At 39.6% G+C, this 18,764-nt stretch overlaps 1 protein-coding gene across 7 annotated transcripts in view; it reads right to left on the reverse strand.

Annotated features, from left to right (window-relative positions):
* Positions 1-18,764, reverse strand: part of pard3ab (par-3 family cell polarity regulator alpha, b) — a 212,647-nt gene that overhangs the window by 168,060 nt on the left and 25,823 nt on the right. For all 7 annotated transcript variants that reach the window (XM_055022304.1, XM_055022303.1, XM_055022301.1 and 4 more), the window contains exon 2: positions 5,216-5,317. In XM_055022304.1, the coding sequence (XP_054878279.1) occupies positions 5,216-5,317 (102 nt within the window). The remainder of the gene's footprint in view (positions 1-5,215; positions 5,318-18,764) is intronic.

Here is an 18,764-nt window from a genome sequence, read left to right on the forward strand (position 1 = left end):
ATAAAATAGCTCTCATACACACAGACATTAATATAATTCTGTACAGAAGTTTACGTGCATCATGGACATTAATGTTACATTCATTTTGAGTTTTTTATCGAGGCTTTTGAACTGCTCTTTAACAGAATGGAGAGCAGATGAAGCGGGTGGGTAGAGTCACTGTTTGCAGAATGGATGTTTGAACACGACCAGCAGAAATATCTCCAGGTTTCAGCAGCTTCCAAAGCATTTTTTGCTACATGTGTTTAAACTTGCGGCTGCTTTTTTCGAGGCGTCAAATGTTGAACCATAGATTGACGTGAGGCAATTAAGAAATCAACCTGAACACAGACACAGGACAAGCTGTAACCTGAAGCTGCTTAAATGGTTTCTTCTTGGTTAAAAGGTCCTTCAGATATGATGAAGTGATGCAGGCTTTGCTGACGGACAGATTTCCTCTGCATCACGTTTTAAAGCATCTGTTAGTTCAAGTTTCCTCTGGTTACTTTGGGGAGAAGTGAATGTGGAATCAAAAAAAGCAAGCTCTGGTCCACCTAAACGCCTCGGTCTCAGTTCAGTTGAGGTGACTGATGCAATTTGTATAACAGAACAGCAAGCAAACCAAAAGCAGAAAATGGACTACATTACAAGGTATGCTGGGTAAATGTAACCAAAACAAACACTACAGTAAAAAAAAAAAAACAATCAGCAACTACTCTTGAGGTTGAATGTTCCAATTAATGATTAATCGCTAAATTATTCAGTAAGTAATTGATTAATCATGATTAATTGATTAATTATTTCAGGCCTATTCCAAAACTTTTCACCCAGTTTGGTCAGGATTGGTCCCCTTGATGAGGGGCTTCCTAAAACACCTCTTTCATTCAGCTGAATCTGGTATGAAACCATCCGGTTCTCATTAGGAGGGGAAAGAGAGGACGAGGAAGAAGAGGAGGGCCAGTGTGGAAGAAATGAGGTCATCAGCCGCCCTGCCTCTGGAGTGAGACACGAGGAGGGGTCGGCTCGATGAAACGGAGACGTTCAACTCACAGCGTTACGGGAACGATAAGACAGGAAGTCATCAGGCTTTGTGAGTTTATCATGAATCACATCCTGCATTATTCACCTTTTATTCGCTGGCATGTCTTGGAGGAATTTCACTGGTAAGTGAAAATACCTCGGAAATGATACTTATTTCTGTTTGCAGACCGGAACCCACGTGGAAACTGTTCCATCATCGCAGCAGAGAGTCAATGTCTTCCAAACGCGAAAGGCTGTTCTGATTCACACTTTGAACCACCACACATGCTCTGGCTGACCTTTCATCCATCCCAGCAATGCTGTTGTTGGAGCAGCTCCACTCAGGCACCGGTCCAGGCACCGGTCCAGGCCGCAGTCCCGTCACAGCAGCTCTATCTATGGTCTCCATCTCCGTAGATGGCTTTCAGGCGACGTGACAGACATCGCTTCAGTTACTTTTACCAAGTAACAGCGAGGAATCAGGTGCCAAAACAGCAAAACTATCAAGTTTATATGAAACCGTGCCAGATATTGTCCAGATTGTCCAAAATATAGGTATTTAAAGGGAACATGTTGTGCAAAATTCAGATTTTCTATGTTTTTGTGCTTTCAGTTGGGTTTGTACTGCCTCTAAAAACAGCTCAAAAGCTTTAAAAAACAGAAACATCCAGTCATTTTGTAGCAATACAAAACATGGTAGACACCCACCATCGTGGTAGGAGTCTGAAGCCAACTGTCATGACAGATGCTATGGAGTTACTATGACAACAATAAACAAGCCACAAACTTAGAACGAGCTATCACTTCAATCATGGCAACATAATTATATTATGTTGTTTATAAGTTGTTTATAGTGCAACTACTACTTAATTACAGTTTTTGAGTACTCCATCTTTAAAGGTCTCAAAGCCTTGGATCATTTGTGCTTTGGCTGCGATTACCTACCAAGATGGCGGTTCAGTGGCACAGATCACTTCCGGGTCCGGCTTGTGGGATCTGTGTACAAGTTAATGTTTTTTGGTGTCTGGAAAATGAGTCCTTTCAAAAAAAAAAAAAAACCTGCAAAATGCAACACAAATTAGAAGGCCCTGCCCGTTACCTAGCAACCACAACGAAGCCCTGCCTGTTGCCTAGCAACCACAGCGAAGCCCTGCCCGTTGCCTAGCAACCACAGCGAAGCCCTGCCCGTTGCCTAGCAACCACAGCTGAGTTCCAGCATGTTTGGTTTTATTGCTGCACAATGGCTGCTGAAAAATTGTTATGTTGTCTATTTGCTATTCATAAACAACTTGCTGCATTCTTGTTGGATGTACACGAGGCTCTACTGATGCTTTTCCAAGATGTACAGCTGTATAACTGTGCAGCCGTTTCATTGTGAGTGTAAACGTTGATTTGGAGAGGTGTGGCCAGCAGCTTATTTGGATTTAAAGAGGCAAGATCCCTAAAACAGATTACAGAAAATACAAAACTGATCAGAATAAAATATTATTATCAATGAGCGATTTTACAAAACATAGAACATAGAGATGCCCTAACATATTCAAGGAAGCTTAACAGGTAATCTTTAAGTATTTATTCACAAAAATATCCAGTCAGCACCTCCAGCTCAGCAGACCCGGTGGGATTTATTTTCACTGCACTTTGAAAAATCAATACAGAAACAAAGACCAGGTCAATAACTGGAGAGAAACTCTTCTTTTGTGGTGAGTCAGCTTTTCTTTCATCCATATGTTCTCAATTGTTACGCCCTCTAATACCAGCTCCTTGAAGTCGGTCCGTTTACTCAGAGACGGAGTTTAAAACGGAGCATGAAGCGCCTGGCAGGCGGCTCCTCTGCTGATATTCTGTGACGGAGTCAACGGAGCGTCGACGCGGCCGCTTTGGGAAACTCCTCTGGGTTTATTTAACCTCCTGGCCCCGACCCGACCGTCACTCCGCCTGTCTGAAGCGCAGGCAGGCTGCTCTATATTCAGCTCATACCGAGAAAGGGCTTGGATCAGCAACAAACACAAAAATCAACAATCTGAGGTTGCCTTCGTAAGAAAAACTCAAAATCTGCAGAAAACTGGTTGCTGAGTTTTAGGTAGAATGTCTGTGTTAGATTGTTAAAATAAGAAAATCTAATTATTTTAAGAATTACGCACGCAGAGAGCTGAAAACCTTCCATGGACGACACACAAACACAGAAATGTGGCGTTTCCATCACGCCGGGTCGAGCAGCTCGAGTTTCTTTCAAAGGATCTCCGTGTCTCCATGTAATTTGTGGACAGTGTGAGCAATCCTGCCGCAAAGCAACTAATACTGAACTTTTCTTTTTGTTTTTTGTTTTTGTTCTTAGGTCCAGATGTGACTTTGCTTTTCAGTTCAAAGACATTTTAATGGAAAATATCCAAGAGTCTTTCAGACTGGAGTCCTGAGAAAAGAAAGAACATTTAAAGACAAAACGCAACAAAAACAAATTGCTGCACAGGAGAGCATATAAAAATAGAGCCTGAAGGAAGTTAGGAAGTAAAGCAGGAAGGAAGGAGGAACCAAAGGTTACAAGACAGAAAGTTAGGAGAAAGAAATACAAGAAACAGAAGAAGGAAGTTTTAGACAACGGATAACAAATAGAAAATGAAATCAGACGTTTTCAAAACTCAGATTTACTTTTCCAGACAGTATAGTGTCTGTCTTTACCTTAAATAAACACCTGGACACAAACACTGCAACACAGTCATGTGACTGTTTCAGATCAACATTTTAAATATCGACCAAATACTGAAAAGCATCAGAGTTCAGGGATTATCAGCAGGACAGATACTGGAAACAGAGTTCAACCAGTTCAACTCAAAACTGAACCAATCGTTTTCCAGTTTGAACAATAAAGAGACCCTCAATCTCAAACTGGCAGCCAAGATAAATGAAGTATTTTCCATTAAAATCTCAGAGAGCAGAGCTAATAAAGGTCACAGATAAGCCGATTTATCAATAAAAAAGAAACTGGTCTAATCTTATAAAAAGAAGGTGGAAAGGGAAGGAAAGAGTGAATGAGGGAGGAAGGGCATATGGGAAAACAATCAACAAGTCTGAGGACGAGCTGCCGCTTTTCCTGGCAGACATCACACTTTCTGAATCCGTATAAAAGCTGATAATTTAAGACATGACTGGGCTGCCGTGGCCTCAATCACAAAGCGAAAGCACCAGAAAGCTTCTGGATTTTATACTCTGAAGATTCCAGCGTGAGCTTATAAATGTGTCCCAGTGTGAAGAGCCAGACATTCCTTCCAGCCTTTAAAAAGCTCCAGAGGAATATCAGAGCCGAGCGAGTCACAGCTGCCAGGAGACCACCAGTCATGTTCAGAGGGGCAAACGCCCTCATGCATGTTTTATGTTCCTCCTCTCTGTCTTATCTGGTTCCAGATCGACGTCAGACCGGATCAATGGAGAGACGAGGAAGCTTCAAGGCTGACATCAAAATACATACAGCTTATATTCACTCCTCCTGGGTATCAATCTGGACTTTAACGTGGCCAAAATTACACCAGCAGACCCAAATATTTTACATATATTCACCTAAATCATATTATGTGGTGCTGAAGTTTTATTTTTTGTTTGTTTTCTTTAGTAGCTGATCGCTTATCCATGCTAGTGCAACAGGTTGATTTTGTCTCAGTTCATCTTTGCACTTTTTATTCCAGATATATTATGCACATTATAAACAAACTGAGTTCAGTTACAATCGTAACAACAACGAGCCCGGACCTCCAGGAACCTTTAAATAAATTCTTTGAACCTCAGGTTTTCTGCACCTTCAGTAAACCATCACAGAAAATCACACCCACACCGTTTCAATGTTTGGTTTGCATTTCAAAAACAAAGACAAGCAGATACATTTCTCAGCAAATCTAACCTCTGACCCGATGTTACAACAGCTTCTGCGCCTACGTTTTGTTTCAGATAACGGAATTTGATCCTGTGACCTCTGAGCGATAAATCACCGTTAGCTTCTCTGATGTCAGGTTCACACTTTGAGCATTTCCAAAGACGACGAGAGGAACAGAGGAGCCAACAGGGAGAAACATCGTCAGGATGACGGGTTCACAAAGGCACAAGGTCTGAATTTACAACTGAAACCTTTTAATTGGTCAATGTCAATAATGGCGCTAGTGCTCCAGCTCAGACAACAAGAGGCACAAGTATACAAAAGCCATCAGGTTTTCCAGCCACAACTCACTCTGTCTTTGTCGTCAGCCACGTCACAGAGCACATCGTCCAGGTCGAGGATCCCGCCGTCGCCGTGCTCCAGTCGGTGGACCTGCAGCCAGTAGTTTGCATCCTGTTAAAAAGGAAGACAACAAACAAAAGGTGGTGAATAAACTCAATAATTACCATTCGTATTAATTTATTTAAAACTAAAACCAAAAATAGATTCAACTTCCTATGCATTTTTCAGGTTAAATTTCAATTTGCAATTCAAATCGAGTTCTCTCTCCCTTGGATATTTTTACTTTTTCATAAAATGGACAAATACTGATGGATGGACGGACAAATGATAAACTAACAGGGATGGATGGACAGATGGATGAATAACAGAACCGTGAATGAACTTTGGAAATATTTATGAACTTTTCTCCTCTTCCAATCACATATAAAATAAAAACACATTTCCAGTCCGATCAGGAACATCTTGAACTTTAGAAACTTCTGACACAAACAGGTGAACGTCTTCAAACAAGAACAAGCATAACAGGATGGACTGATGGATGAAAGCGTAACTGGTACAAGAACTTAATCATCCTCTAAAAACATCACGGTGACTGAAATACAGAGTTTATCAGGGAAAATGTACTTTAACATGACATTCATCTTCCCCAGACGTCACTGATGTTCACTGAGGCCTCAATTCTCATCAGAGCTTGACGGGACTCCACTCACAGCTACTGCACAGATAGATTTCCACAGACAATGTTTTGACAGTTAGAAATGCAAAAAGACCGGAAATAAAGATTGTTTTTATCAATATATTGGTAGGAAAAACTTCAGATATGAATCTGAAGCAGAAATGATCAATAAATGGTTGACTTAAAAAAGGATTTACAATGATTGCACAATCAAGAATGTTTATCCAAGGGTTTTGATATGCAAAATTTAAACCTTTGTGTAATCACTAATGAGAACAAACAAGGTCTCGCCCTGGTTATGTTCATTTGTGTTTGGCTACAGAGTGTGCAGCATGTGGGCATCAGTCATGGCAGGTACAGCTTTGCTAAACACACAACCAACAGATGAGAAAGACGAGCAAAGAGGCAGAAAAAACATGAATACGACGACGCTGCTTTTGATCAGCATGAGGGGATTCACATGAAGGTTGTTCAACAACATCTTGCTGATAAAATGGGACAATAAATCCTTTTAGTGAGACTTTCATTTATTCTTAAAATCAGAAACAGTCAGCAGATTGGTCAAAAAGACTTATGTTCCTGTTAGGTTTTAAAAAGTCTGCAAATACATGCAGGGTCCATCAAGTCTAAATTTAACAGCATGAAATTTGTTTTTTTTTCTTTCTATATTGTGAATAAAGTGCCAAATTTGATGAGCATTCTTCAAATTATTTTTCTAATATTTGCCTTTAGGATCCACCAGTTGAATTATAATTCAGCCTGTGATCGTCCCAGTAAAAAAAGTATTTTTTCTAAACTTCAGAACCGGATCACCGCAGTACATTCAACTCAAGATCTCTTGGCACCAGGCGTAAAACATGAATAAAACTTCTACAATTTAAGTTTTATTCATAATGTACATAATGCATTGCAAGTTAAGTAATAATGGAAGCCCCCAAATGTGGTTTGATTTTAAAGTTGTGCATTCAAAACAGACTAGAGTCACAAGATCTTAAGACAAAGAAAGCCAAGGAAAATCAAAGCACAACTAGTAACGATGCTTCAGCCATTGTTTATGTCCACATTTACCACATGTGGCTTCTTCTAGTGCAGAATTATGCATAAAAATAGAATAAAATAAGACATGCCCTTTCAGATTGCAGAAGCTTTGAAAACTACGTACACGTATTTGATTTTGTGCAACGAATCAAATTTTTTGGAGATGAAAAGATCAGAATCATGTTGCCCAAACTGCCTTTAAGAAGTCGAACATGGGACACATTCGTCTGCTGTGTGAATTTAGTCTAAAAGCAAAAAATTTCAAAGGAGTCACCGTTCAAACAAACAGGATGAGAAGTCCTTTTGTGCATCTGGAACACAGCAAAGCGAAATCTGCCATAAAGTTAAGTAGAAACGGTTTGCATTAAATCAGAGTAGCCCAATCCCAGATACCACTTTGTAACTTTTTAAGGAATCATTTCTCCAACACACCTGAGTTTCCTCACCAGCAGTTCACCCAGCTCTGCAGAGGCTTGGTAACGAGACATTCGTGTGGCTCAGGTGTGTGTTGGAGACAGGGTTACCAAATCTGACTGCTAGTTTCCAGCCCAAATACACACAGTGACACTTTATTAACCAGAGACTATTAATCAATGATGATGTCATGTTCGACAGATTCTTACGACTGCATTGTTCAAAAGTCAAACATTTTCAACTTTTAAAACGCAGAAATTTCTAAGTTTAATTTCTGAAACTGATCTAAAGCTCTGAGTTTTTCTTGCAGATTAACTCCTGTTTTCTCCCTGCAGTAACCCGAATACGTTGTAATATAAAACGAGTACAAGGACACAGCATTTGAATTTAATTTTCCCCATCAACACTTTCTGAAAACGCACCAAATGTGAAAAGCAACAACCAGCCCTTTTTTCAAACCTCTCCAAACGCAGCTCAATTGTGGAGAAACTCACCCAATCTGGCAACACTGGCTGGAGAAGGGATGCATCTAAAAGTTGTAAGATCTCCAGGAGTGTGCTTGAACATTGCTGCCTTAAAGCTTTCAGAGCTGCAAACATGTTCTATACCAAGAACCCTATTGTTGTTTTGGTTTCAACCAATAAAAGATTGAATTCTCTTTCCACATTGTGCGAATCCTATGTGAAGTTTATTCTGTTTACAGGGCCACATCAAACACATGTAAATATGCATGTGTGTGTGAGTGTCATTATGCAAGGCCAAGTTCATTGTGCAAAAATAGCTCACAGCAAATTCCCCATGACCAACTGCAAACAGAGGACACAGAGTAAACAAGTCAAAAAGCCTGACAGAGATGGAAAAATGAGTCGCACCGACAAAACAGAGTTTCTGCTGACGTGGGTCAGCGTGGAAATAACACACGTCACATACCCACAATCTCACTCTCGCCTGTTCCATTTGGTAGCTAATAGAGATTTACACACAGCCCTCGTCTGAAGGGGACATTAAACGACGAAGGACAGATCTGGAGCTGGATCACAAGAGCCGTCGCCTATTGTAGCGCTCATCTGTCCGACAGCAGACCTGGAAGGAGGCCAAAGGCAGGCGCTGGGACAGTCGGCGGGAAGCCTGAATTCTGATTTAAGGCAGACAAACCGGCCTGCAGAGCTTGCTGTGCAAAAAAAGGACCACGCAGCCAACATGTCATTAAAATGTGCCATCTACTGTACAGGAATGAAAATTCAGGAAACAATAGTCAGCTCATTATAGCTTAAAAGTGCAGACTGGAAACAAGTCATTCCAATAACAACATATAGTTTTGTGTTGTTGTAAAAATGTAAGCATTAGCAACAGAAACATCAAAGAGGAGCGAAATATGACTCACAATAAGATGAATATTAAATGTATGAATCATGAGGAAAGAATATTATGTGGAAATATTGACATTAGCCAGGAAGCTGAAGCTTTGGAACAACTGGGATTTCTGGAAGTGGAAAATGACCCTAATTATATTCCTAAATGACCATTGAATGACCATCACTAAGCTCTGATTGAATTATCTTCAGAGTGTTTTCACACTCTGATAGTTTCAGTTTGTTTGTTGTGTCAAACAAACCAAAACCCTTTGAGCAACCTGTTCCCCTCCTCGCCTGCGGGGGCGCTGCACCAAGGACCGCTGAAGGAAATGACATGAAAGCTTCTGAAAAAGTCACTGAGCACAATTTCCTTCCTCACAAAATGCAACCAAGACGGAGTAAAGTTAGATTTAGTTAGATGGAAATGTCTACCGGAAGCCATTTCTCCCGCTAGTGCTAGCATTTGTTTTGGTTGTATTTACCCAGAATGCACTGCACTACTGTCAACTTTTTGGTCATTATCGCTCTAATGTTCTTTCAGCAAATAACCTTTTTAAGAGTTTGTATTACTCCAATTAATGATTAATAGACTAAAATAAATGATTTCAAAAATCTATTAATCACAATTAGTTGATTAATCATTTCACCTCTAGATTAAATGCATAATATTAATAATTTTGGATATCACAACATTACACTTTGTCTAGGATTTAAGGGAAATTCATAGAAATCTTCTTTGCATCAGGCTTTTCAAACCAAAACACCTCAGAAACCCAACAGAACAGAACTTAAGAAGAACTCCTGATTTGAAGCACAACACCGTTTCCCAGCACCGTAAACACAGCGCAAACGTGGCAACAACACTTGTGACCCATTCTGGCCACTTTCAGAACCTGAAAGGGTCTGTTACCACCTGCTACGCTGCTGTGAGAAAACATAAAGAGTGAAATGTCTCTGGAGGACCAGATCCCGGACGTGGAGTCCGGTGAAAGCGACAACGAAGTTCAGCAGAACCAGAACCCTGGAGACCGTGAGGAGGATCCCAACAGTATCTTCAACAATCTCACCTCATTCCAGGACATTTACACAAACAACCAAATAATCGACAACGAGGTAAGGCAGAGAACAGGGGTGCACCGATTGCAGTTTTACGGCTGATCGAGGATTTAAAATGCTTGATAATGGCAGAAACTGACTTTTTTTGGTCTGAAATGTAGCGAAATTGTTCTTGATGTCACATGTGCAAAGTCCGACCCCCAGCTCCCTGCTGCAGGGCAAAACATTGATCACTGACGATGACTCGCATTGGTTTCAGTCAAGTTGCAAACATATGATGCTAAATCTTAAATGTACGTGTGATATATATAAAAGGAAAACGGATGCAGTGCTTTGTTATTAATTGTCAACACTATGATAAATATATGTCAGAATAGGTCAGTTTTGCTCGCGTGGTTTTTAGTGTTGAATCCTGATACACTAGCGGAGCTGCTGTCAGTCTGTTGCTACGGCAACCAGTCTCTGTGTGTGTGTGTGTGTGTGTGTGTGTGTGTGTGTTGTATGGCAGACGACAGAGAGAGTGAGAAGAAAAAAAATGCTCAAAAGTGGTTTTGAGTTGCTCAACGTTTTTTCTGTGTTGATTTGCAGTTTGCTGTGGCGCACCGCACTAAATTAATTACACCAACGTCTCCAGGTTTCATTTCGTTACCTGAATCGCTCTACCGCAGCCAAAAGAATCTTCATTTCGCCCGCCAGTGGGATTATTGTCAATTGTGAATATGCAGACAAGACCTGTTGGGTGGGTGCATTGATCCCTCACAGCAGAGAAATAAAGGACAGTATTTGATTACTTGTTGAGGCAGATAAGATCGGATTTACATGGAAGCGTCGGCTGATCACCGAACTCCCACAATACAGAAAATATAGGACGATTTATCGGTGCACCCCCACCAAAAGCAGATTATTCTTTACTGTAGCTTCACCTAGTGGGTTAGTTTTTACTGCAACATTAACAGAAAGAAATATGAGAATAAAATCATACTGAATCTTTGTTCACAGCACGCGAATGAAGCTGAAGAACGACAAGTCACTTACAGCCTGGTTTCAGAGGTGCTTGAACTGTTTCTAGAGACCACTTCACCAGACGAAGATATGAGCTCTGGCAGCGAGGACGATGACATTTTACAGGAGCTTTCAGGCCTGATTGATGATCTGTTTGAGGAAATGTTCTCATCATCGTCTTCCAGTGAAAACACCGAGGCGGAGGACGGAGACGCGGAGGCGAGGGCAAGAGCTTTGAGAATGACGGAGGAGCGCGAGGCGGCAGACAGCGCACCAGCGGCACCGGCGGCAGCAAACGAGGGTGAACAGAACAATTCAGAGGACGTACAAAACCAACAACAGGGAGAAAAAAAGAAGTGAAGCCACAAGAAGCAGTCCTGTTCAAACAGATGAGGGAAAAGTGCCGATATTCTCTTAAGATCATACAGAGTGTGTTTTGCCCTTGGAGGTCTTTAGAGAGGATCTAAATTTGTAACATTAAAAGCTTCTCTAATTTTAACGGAACATATTTTCTTCATCTTGTTTGTGGAACAGTTATAAGGAGCAAAACTGTCCATATCTGACAAAAGCTGAAAATCTCATCTGGACATTGTGGTTTTTACATCCATCCGCTGTGTAACGCACCAAATGTTACGATTTCTGGGGCTTCAAATCAATAAGTTGCACTGCTAGTAAATGCATCATTCTGACAATATCTTATTTTAATATTTTGGTTTAGTTCAGTTTTAATATACATTAAAAAAACCAGCCATTAAAGACACATCTCTTCCTCTTGAATAGATCATTATACAGCAGACAATTCAACTTACTACGAGTAGATAAAGATCTACAGCTTAAATCTGCAGCTAATTATTATTTTAGTAATACAGTTTTTTGCAGAATTTTCTCCTTTTCTTACTCCTCCCCCCCCCCCATCAGGCAAAGTGTCTTTTATTTATAGGTCTGTTGCAATAAATCAAATGGTCGCATGATAAATCAAAACAAGCTCCATAATTTCTATTTGCATGATTTATAATTTTTCTCTTTTCTTTCTTCCAAAATGTAAATGATACAGGTCTTCAGTCTGGTGCTTTGATCTCAACTAGACCTTTTTTCAATGGCAATTTTTCTTTTTTTTAAATATTCACTTTATTTGTTTTGTTTATTTATTTTGGATATTTAAAATGTCTTCCAGTTCCAGTGTTACATCAGTTCTTATCAGAAAAGGAGACACAAACTTGATTAGAATAACTTGAAACTGCAGAAGTTGGCCCATGAAAGGACATAATGGCAGTCAGTGAGTCAGCGCCTGACCTTGCTTGTTGGGGTCAACATAGGATCCTGATCGACTCCCATTTCATTTAATCTTATTTCCTGCAATACCATCTGCTGCTATTGAGCAAAAGGCCAAAACACATTTATTATTTATGGGCAAATATTGGTTGAAGTTTGTTGATCAATGCACCTGATTGTGTAAATTTTTTACATTACATTATTTATTTAAACTTGCAGCTGAATTTTCAGTCTGCTTCAAGCAAAGTTTTGGCTCCATTTGCACCAAAGCGAAACCTTTTCCTGATTCGTCAAAGCTATAGAAGCCACCTTAAAGCAGAGAGCCTCGCAGTATGAACCATAAACACAAGCGCTGTGTGGAAACCTGCAGACGACAGGCGTTCTTGGCAGATTGCTTTGTTTTTGTTGTAATCTCCATCAGTTGCCATGTCGGGTTAAAAAGCCTCAGGATACAGCTGTAAATGTTTCATCCATAAGAAATATTGTGACTTATTTTCTCTTTACCAGCATCTTCGCTGGGGAGTTTTGACTTGCTACATGCATGTTGTGAAGCATCAGTGCAGCGTTAATGCAGATCTGATCTACTTTTAACTCGAGCAGCTGAGCGTGACACTGTTTCAACGCATTCCCCAGTGAAATGCGTCGCTTGAAAAATGCATTTTGCTGCAGCTTTCTTCCCTTCCTCCCTCCACATTTAAAAAGATGGAGCTGAAAAGAGACTCTGGGGACACAGAAGATCTGAGGGAATAATTAAGTAATTGTAGATTAAGGGGTTTAGAGCAGGGAGGGATTTGGTTTAAACCCAACCAGAAGGAGAAACTGGGATGAACACAATTAAAGACAATGAGATATAAAACAACATGACACTTATCTCATGAAGATTAAAAAAAACACGACCTGATACAATTGGGGACAATGGATGCCGCATCCTCACTGCAGGCAGCACTAATAAGCTGTGGATTAGGAGCACACAGCAGGCTTATTGGCACCAGAGCGTGCTGATGGTGTGTGTCCACACACACAACCTGTGGAAGAGCTTACATCACTCCGACTATCTGCAACAGGCATCTGCAATTAAACCGGAGGATTTGGATGCCTGCAGCGGTTTCTGGGGCGACGTAGCAATGTATTTATTGTATGATTTAAACCCGCAGCTGTTTTATGTTCATGTTTTACAAGCGGAGAGCAAAAGCATTCGCTTTTCTATCTGAAAATTCAGAGAACATCGGTGGGAAAACCCAAACAAACTGATGCAAGACAAGCAGATTCATCTGAAAAACGGCTTAAGCTGTTCCATGTCGATGACGTTTATCAGGTAAAACTATTTGGAGTCGCCGCAAGTGGAGTTAGCATCACTAACCATGAGTGGATTCTTCCACACATCACTGAAAAAAACAGGCTTAATTGGGATGACTCAATTATAGTTATAACTGTCAGATGATTTTGTAATTGAGCAATTATTAATTGCAGTATACAGACTCTAAAAGAACAGTCAAAACTGTAACCAAGCCAAACTGTACATGTAAAATATACACATTTCACATTCAAGATTAAAACACTTCTATGTCTTTAAAAAAAAGGAGACAGTTTCAGCTTCAAATTCTGCAAAATAAATAAATATATGTATATATCAAGTTATTAAATTGTTAATAAATAATCACAAGATCAGCTATTATCTGATCTTGTGATGTGAAGAGCTCAGTCAAAGACCCTTTCATAGAACCAAAATGACACCAGTGAAAAGAATTTGAAATTGCAAAATGTAATTAAAGTGTTACAAAACGTGTGCAACAAATGACAGGCGCTCACATTATAATAAAAAAGCAGATTAGATTTGCGCATCCAGACAAGCCTGTGCTTTGTTTGCTGGGTAACAACTGAGGCGCCAGAAATAAAGTCACTGCACAGCAGGGAATACGTTTCACGTCTGAACAGTTAGGAGGACGTTTACGATGGTCGCTGTGAATCCGATTTGTGCAGAAAGAGAATCCGCATGGGGAGAAATCTGCAGAAAACTTGACAAACTGCAAACAGCCTCCAAATGCTTCAGCATGGAGTTTATTTTTAAAAAGAATATGTCATTTTGTTTCTTCCTAACTGCGTCTCTCCAAGCATTCCTCCCGTTGACATGCCAGAGTGGGATTCAAGGACTCTGAAATTCAATCTGCTTTACAGTCAGTCAGGAGTGAAAGGAGAAGCAGCGACGTTTCAAACAAAAATGAAAAACACAAACAACTTGTCAAAGAGGAGAAAACGCAGTCAAAACTCTAATTCACCCCCTGATATTTCTAATCTATTTTTATAAACTCAACATCAGAGGAAGACATGATGTCTCCATGTCAGACAAGCCCACTCTGTGGTTGTGCATTTTCACTCATTTCCTCTAACTTGTTCCCACTGTGAGTGTTGGATCAGGGTCAATGTCCTCAGGTCGCAGCGCCATCACTCACTCTTTTGTCCTCGTATTGAGCCAGTCTACCTTCCCCGACACTGAACCCCATTTCGCCGAGTAACCGAGGTGAAGGGAGAATAGCACCAGACACAGAAACCGCTGCCAAAAAGCAAACAGCCTAATGGCAACGAGGAACAATGTCGCCATTCACAGAAACTCTTATCTGATCCAAGCAGGCCAGAGCTTGACAGGTTAACATATTATGCTCTAGAAATAGTCAAAATTACGCCGTTTAGAAGTAGACAGTAAACTGAGGCAGGTAGGACATTTTATTTAGCACATTAAACTTTTAAAACTCGAAACAAGAGGGTTTTTGTTGCAGCATGGAGGATCCACATCCACATGATGGGTTAGTGAATGTAAACGCATGAAGCTAAAATGGAAACCTATGCAGAATGCATAAGAGCAGGCAGCCTGATTAACTTTATGAATAATGAAGAGTCACACAGAAGCATCTCGAGTTCGGCTTTCCGTCTGTGGAGCCTGAGAAAACAGAACAGAACGAGACGGAGGATGAAGCTGGTCTGCAGGGACGCAGAGCAAGAACACGGCCTTCACTGAAAAAAGAAACTTTTAAACGCTGTTATGCAACTTTTTTTTACGTCACTATGGCATGGTTTAGTTTTGCTTTAAAAGGAAAAACTGTTCTCTAGTTCAAGTTTTATTGCAGCACAGGGGCTCAAAGTTCGGCCTGTCACTGTAAGTTTTGATGGATGATAAACAGAAGTTATCCCAATAAAAGATATTATTGAGACCATTTTCAAATTATATAAAAAAAAGCAAGAACACATTCTGAAAGAACTTTAAATCTAAAACATTTAACCAGAGCTGGAGGCCATTTTAAATATTCAAAATAAATAAACAAAACAAGCAAACGACAAATAAAATAAAAACTGCCCTTCCACAAAAGATCCAGACTAAAGACTTTTGTCATCCAGTTTCAAGTAGAAAGACAGAAAAGATTAAAACAAATCATACAAATGGAAAGAGCTTGTTTTAATTTATCATGTGATCAATTGATTTATTGTTACTCTCAGTTCATGCAAATCTCCCAGTTCTGTCATAATTAGTTCCGGCTTCGTCTTGCAACATCAGATCACAAAGGAATTAATCTTTTTCAAAAATCTTCCTGTCAGACTCTGCAGATTTCAGCTTCAGATGCTGTTTTTTTTTTCCTCTGTTACATAAACATCCATCAGCTACAGATGAACCTGCAGTCGACGTTAAACGGATGACATGAGGGATGAAAAAGGTTTGCAGGAGCTACATTACTATTCAATCGTAATGCAATGCTTGTGCAGCTTTCAACAAAAGAGAAAAAGAAAACGCTGCAACTGGCAAACGTGATTCAAACCATAAAAGGAGGAGTGAGAGGATCTCTTTACTTTCATTTTAACTCAACTCTTTGAAGAACCTTGGATAATGAGATACAAGACTTTATTTCCCTCTAGGATTAATAAAATGAATCGAGTTGAACAGACTGACTCATAATGAAGTTCGGCAGCACAGAAACAACATCAATAAAAAAGATATCAATGGCTGAATCCAATGAGAATTACACACTTTCTATAAATTCCTGGGTAAGAGATTCAAAATAAAAACCAATCAGGATCAATACAGACCCTCATCACTTCCTCCTGTGTGAAGGTCGCCACACTGACCTTCACAGGTTGCTGTTTAACCAACATGTCCTACAGAAATCAATGGGAATGTTTCCCCATGCAACAGATAAACAATGTGTCACACTGATATGTTTTATTAAACTCCTCCGCTGTCATCCTGCTCAGCTCTTGGCTTTAGTTTTTACACGACGCCAAGGCGCTTTGTGCCGCTGCTTTGTTCCAAAGAATAAATGAATAAATCAAATCCACAGCAGCCACATCAATTGTGTTTACTCACATCAAATCAGAAATTAAAGTAATCTTTAACAGGGAAGGCAACGTGAATAAAAATGTAAATTATTTCTGATTCTCTCCATTGAGCAAAAGCAAACTGAGTTAATTCAAATCCCAAACTACAGAAAATAATATCTAACTTTCTTTAGAAAAACCATATATTTTTTTAAAAAGAAAAAGCAGTTAAAACTTTTAACTCTTTCTTTTGTGATTCAGAAGAAATGTAAACAACTTTAGTGGAGAATAGATAAATCAATTAAATGACCTGATATTTATAGACATTTTGCCAGTCAAGTCAAAATCCATCCTCCTTCTCCAGTTTATTTTCATCCCTTTTAAAGTGCATCAAGTCAATTTTGAGACAACAAAAAACAAACATTAGCTTTTTGAAAAGAGGAGCTTCTTTTAGTTGCATCTTAAAAATTTAAATAAAAAATTACAGAAAGGCTAATTTAGGTTCAATCACACAGGTTCAATGGTAATCCAGCAACAAATAATCACATCATTCATCCGTTCTAATGAGCCGAACCAGGCAAGTTTCTTTAAAAATATATTAGAGAAACATGAGCAGTAACAATTGAAACAAACTTTTTTAAGCATTTCACTCACTGAAATTGTCTCTTAGAAACGGGGAGGAAAATGTGAGAGTCGTGCCACAGTGTCGTCTAAAGTTACACTCAGACACGTCTACAAAATCTCTCCTGATCGTCAAACCTCATGGAAAACAGGAGTCGAAGCGAGAGGAAAATAAAAACACCAAATGTTTACAATTCCAAATAAGCCTCACTTTTAACAACAGCAGAATAAACCCAGCAGAAAGTGAAGGCTGAGACAGTTTCACCAGTTTCATAGACTAAATCATGAGGTAAAATGTGTTTTTTTTTATTCATGCACCCAAAGATGCTGCTGCAAACCACAGGTTGAGTTAAAAGAGGGAGACTCACCAGGGTGGAATAAAAACTAAACAAACCCGAAATTATTAAACATAAAGCCGCAACAGGAGACAGCAATGTGGAGATAAAATCAGAGCGATTTTATCTCTGGCATCGGGAGGCTTAAGTTCAGCTGAGACACCGAATCCGCTCAGAGACGTCGCTCCTTCCAGCTTCACCCAAAACTGGTTTCAAATCAAATCAAAATCAAGTCAAATTTTATTTGTATAGCACATTTCAGCAGCAAGGCATTTCAAAGTGCTTTACATCATAAACACAAAAACACAAAGTCATGCAACCTGGAATAAACAATACATTGTTACATATTACATTTCAAATGAAACTCTAAACAGGTGTGTTTAGTTGAGATTTAAAGGAAGTCAGGGTTTCTGCTGTTTTACGGTTTTCTGGAAGTTTGTTCCAAATGTTTGGTGCACAGATGCTGAAAGCTGCTTCTCCTCTCTTGGTTCTGGTTCTGGGGATGCAGAGCAGACCAGAACCAGAACCTGAGAGTCTGGAAGGTTGATACAACAACAGCAGATCTTTAATGTATTGTGGTGCTAAACCGTTCAGTGATTTGTAAACTAAACAGTATTTTTAAATCTATTCTTTGAGCTACAGGGAGCCAATGGAGGGACTTTAAAACTGGCGTTATGTCTCTATCTTCCTGGTTCTAGTGAGAACGCGAGCAGCAGCTTCAGAAAGACTGAAATGAAACGATTAATCGTGATTAATCGTTTATTGAACTAATCGACTAATTTAGTTATAGATTAATCATTAACTGCAGCATACTGACAAAAAAAAAGCTATTTGAAAAATACAACATATTCAGAGCAGCAATTAAGCCAAAACTGTCCAAAAAATATACAGTTTACATTTCAGATAAAAACTATTTTGTCTGTATGTATGTTTTAGCTAAAACCAAAGACCCTGAAGTTCCTTCTTTTTGTCATTGGTGTAATGTTTGATTGTTTTTTGACTGTCTTGTTCTCATCGTTTTATTTAAGGAATATTTATAAAAGTTTATCTACTTTTCTCCCATGATGGAAACAGTGTTCAACCCTGTTTCTCTTCAAAATCTGCAGTTATCTCCTGTGTTTTGCTCACGTTCAGGATAAGGCTATTAACACAAAGCAGCTGTCTGAACTCAGCTACCAGCTCTGATCCACCCGACGACTGCAGTCGTCTGAGGATTCAGCTCAGCGAACATCCATTAGCTGGTAGATTTTTTTCTGCTTTACTCTTCTGCACAACTTCCTCCCTGACTTCTTTATGATGCTGCTTGTAAACCAGAGTTGTCAAACAATCCTCGGACGTCTTCACCAAACAGCTAGATTTATACTAAGGGTAAATTATGCTGGACTTTTGGAAATCGTTCTCTTTCCACTTCACCATCACAGGCTTATAAAACCACAATAAAAACATTTAGGTCTAAGGATGCAGTTCAAAGAGTCATTGTTTTTTTC

The sequence above is a fragment of the Poeciliopsis prolifica genome, unplaced genomic scaffold (assembly GCF_027474105.1).
Source record: "Poeciliopsis prolifica strain line A6 unplaced genomic scaffold, Auburn_PproV2 SCAFFOLD084, whole genome shotgun sequence".
Taxonomy (NCBI): Eukaryota; Metazoa; Chordata; class Actinopteri; order Cyprinodontiformes; family Poeciliidae; genus Poeciliopsis; species Poeciliopsis prolifica.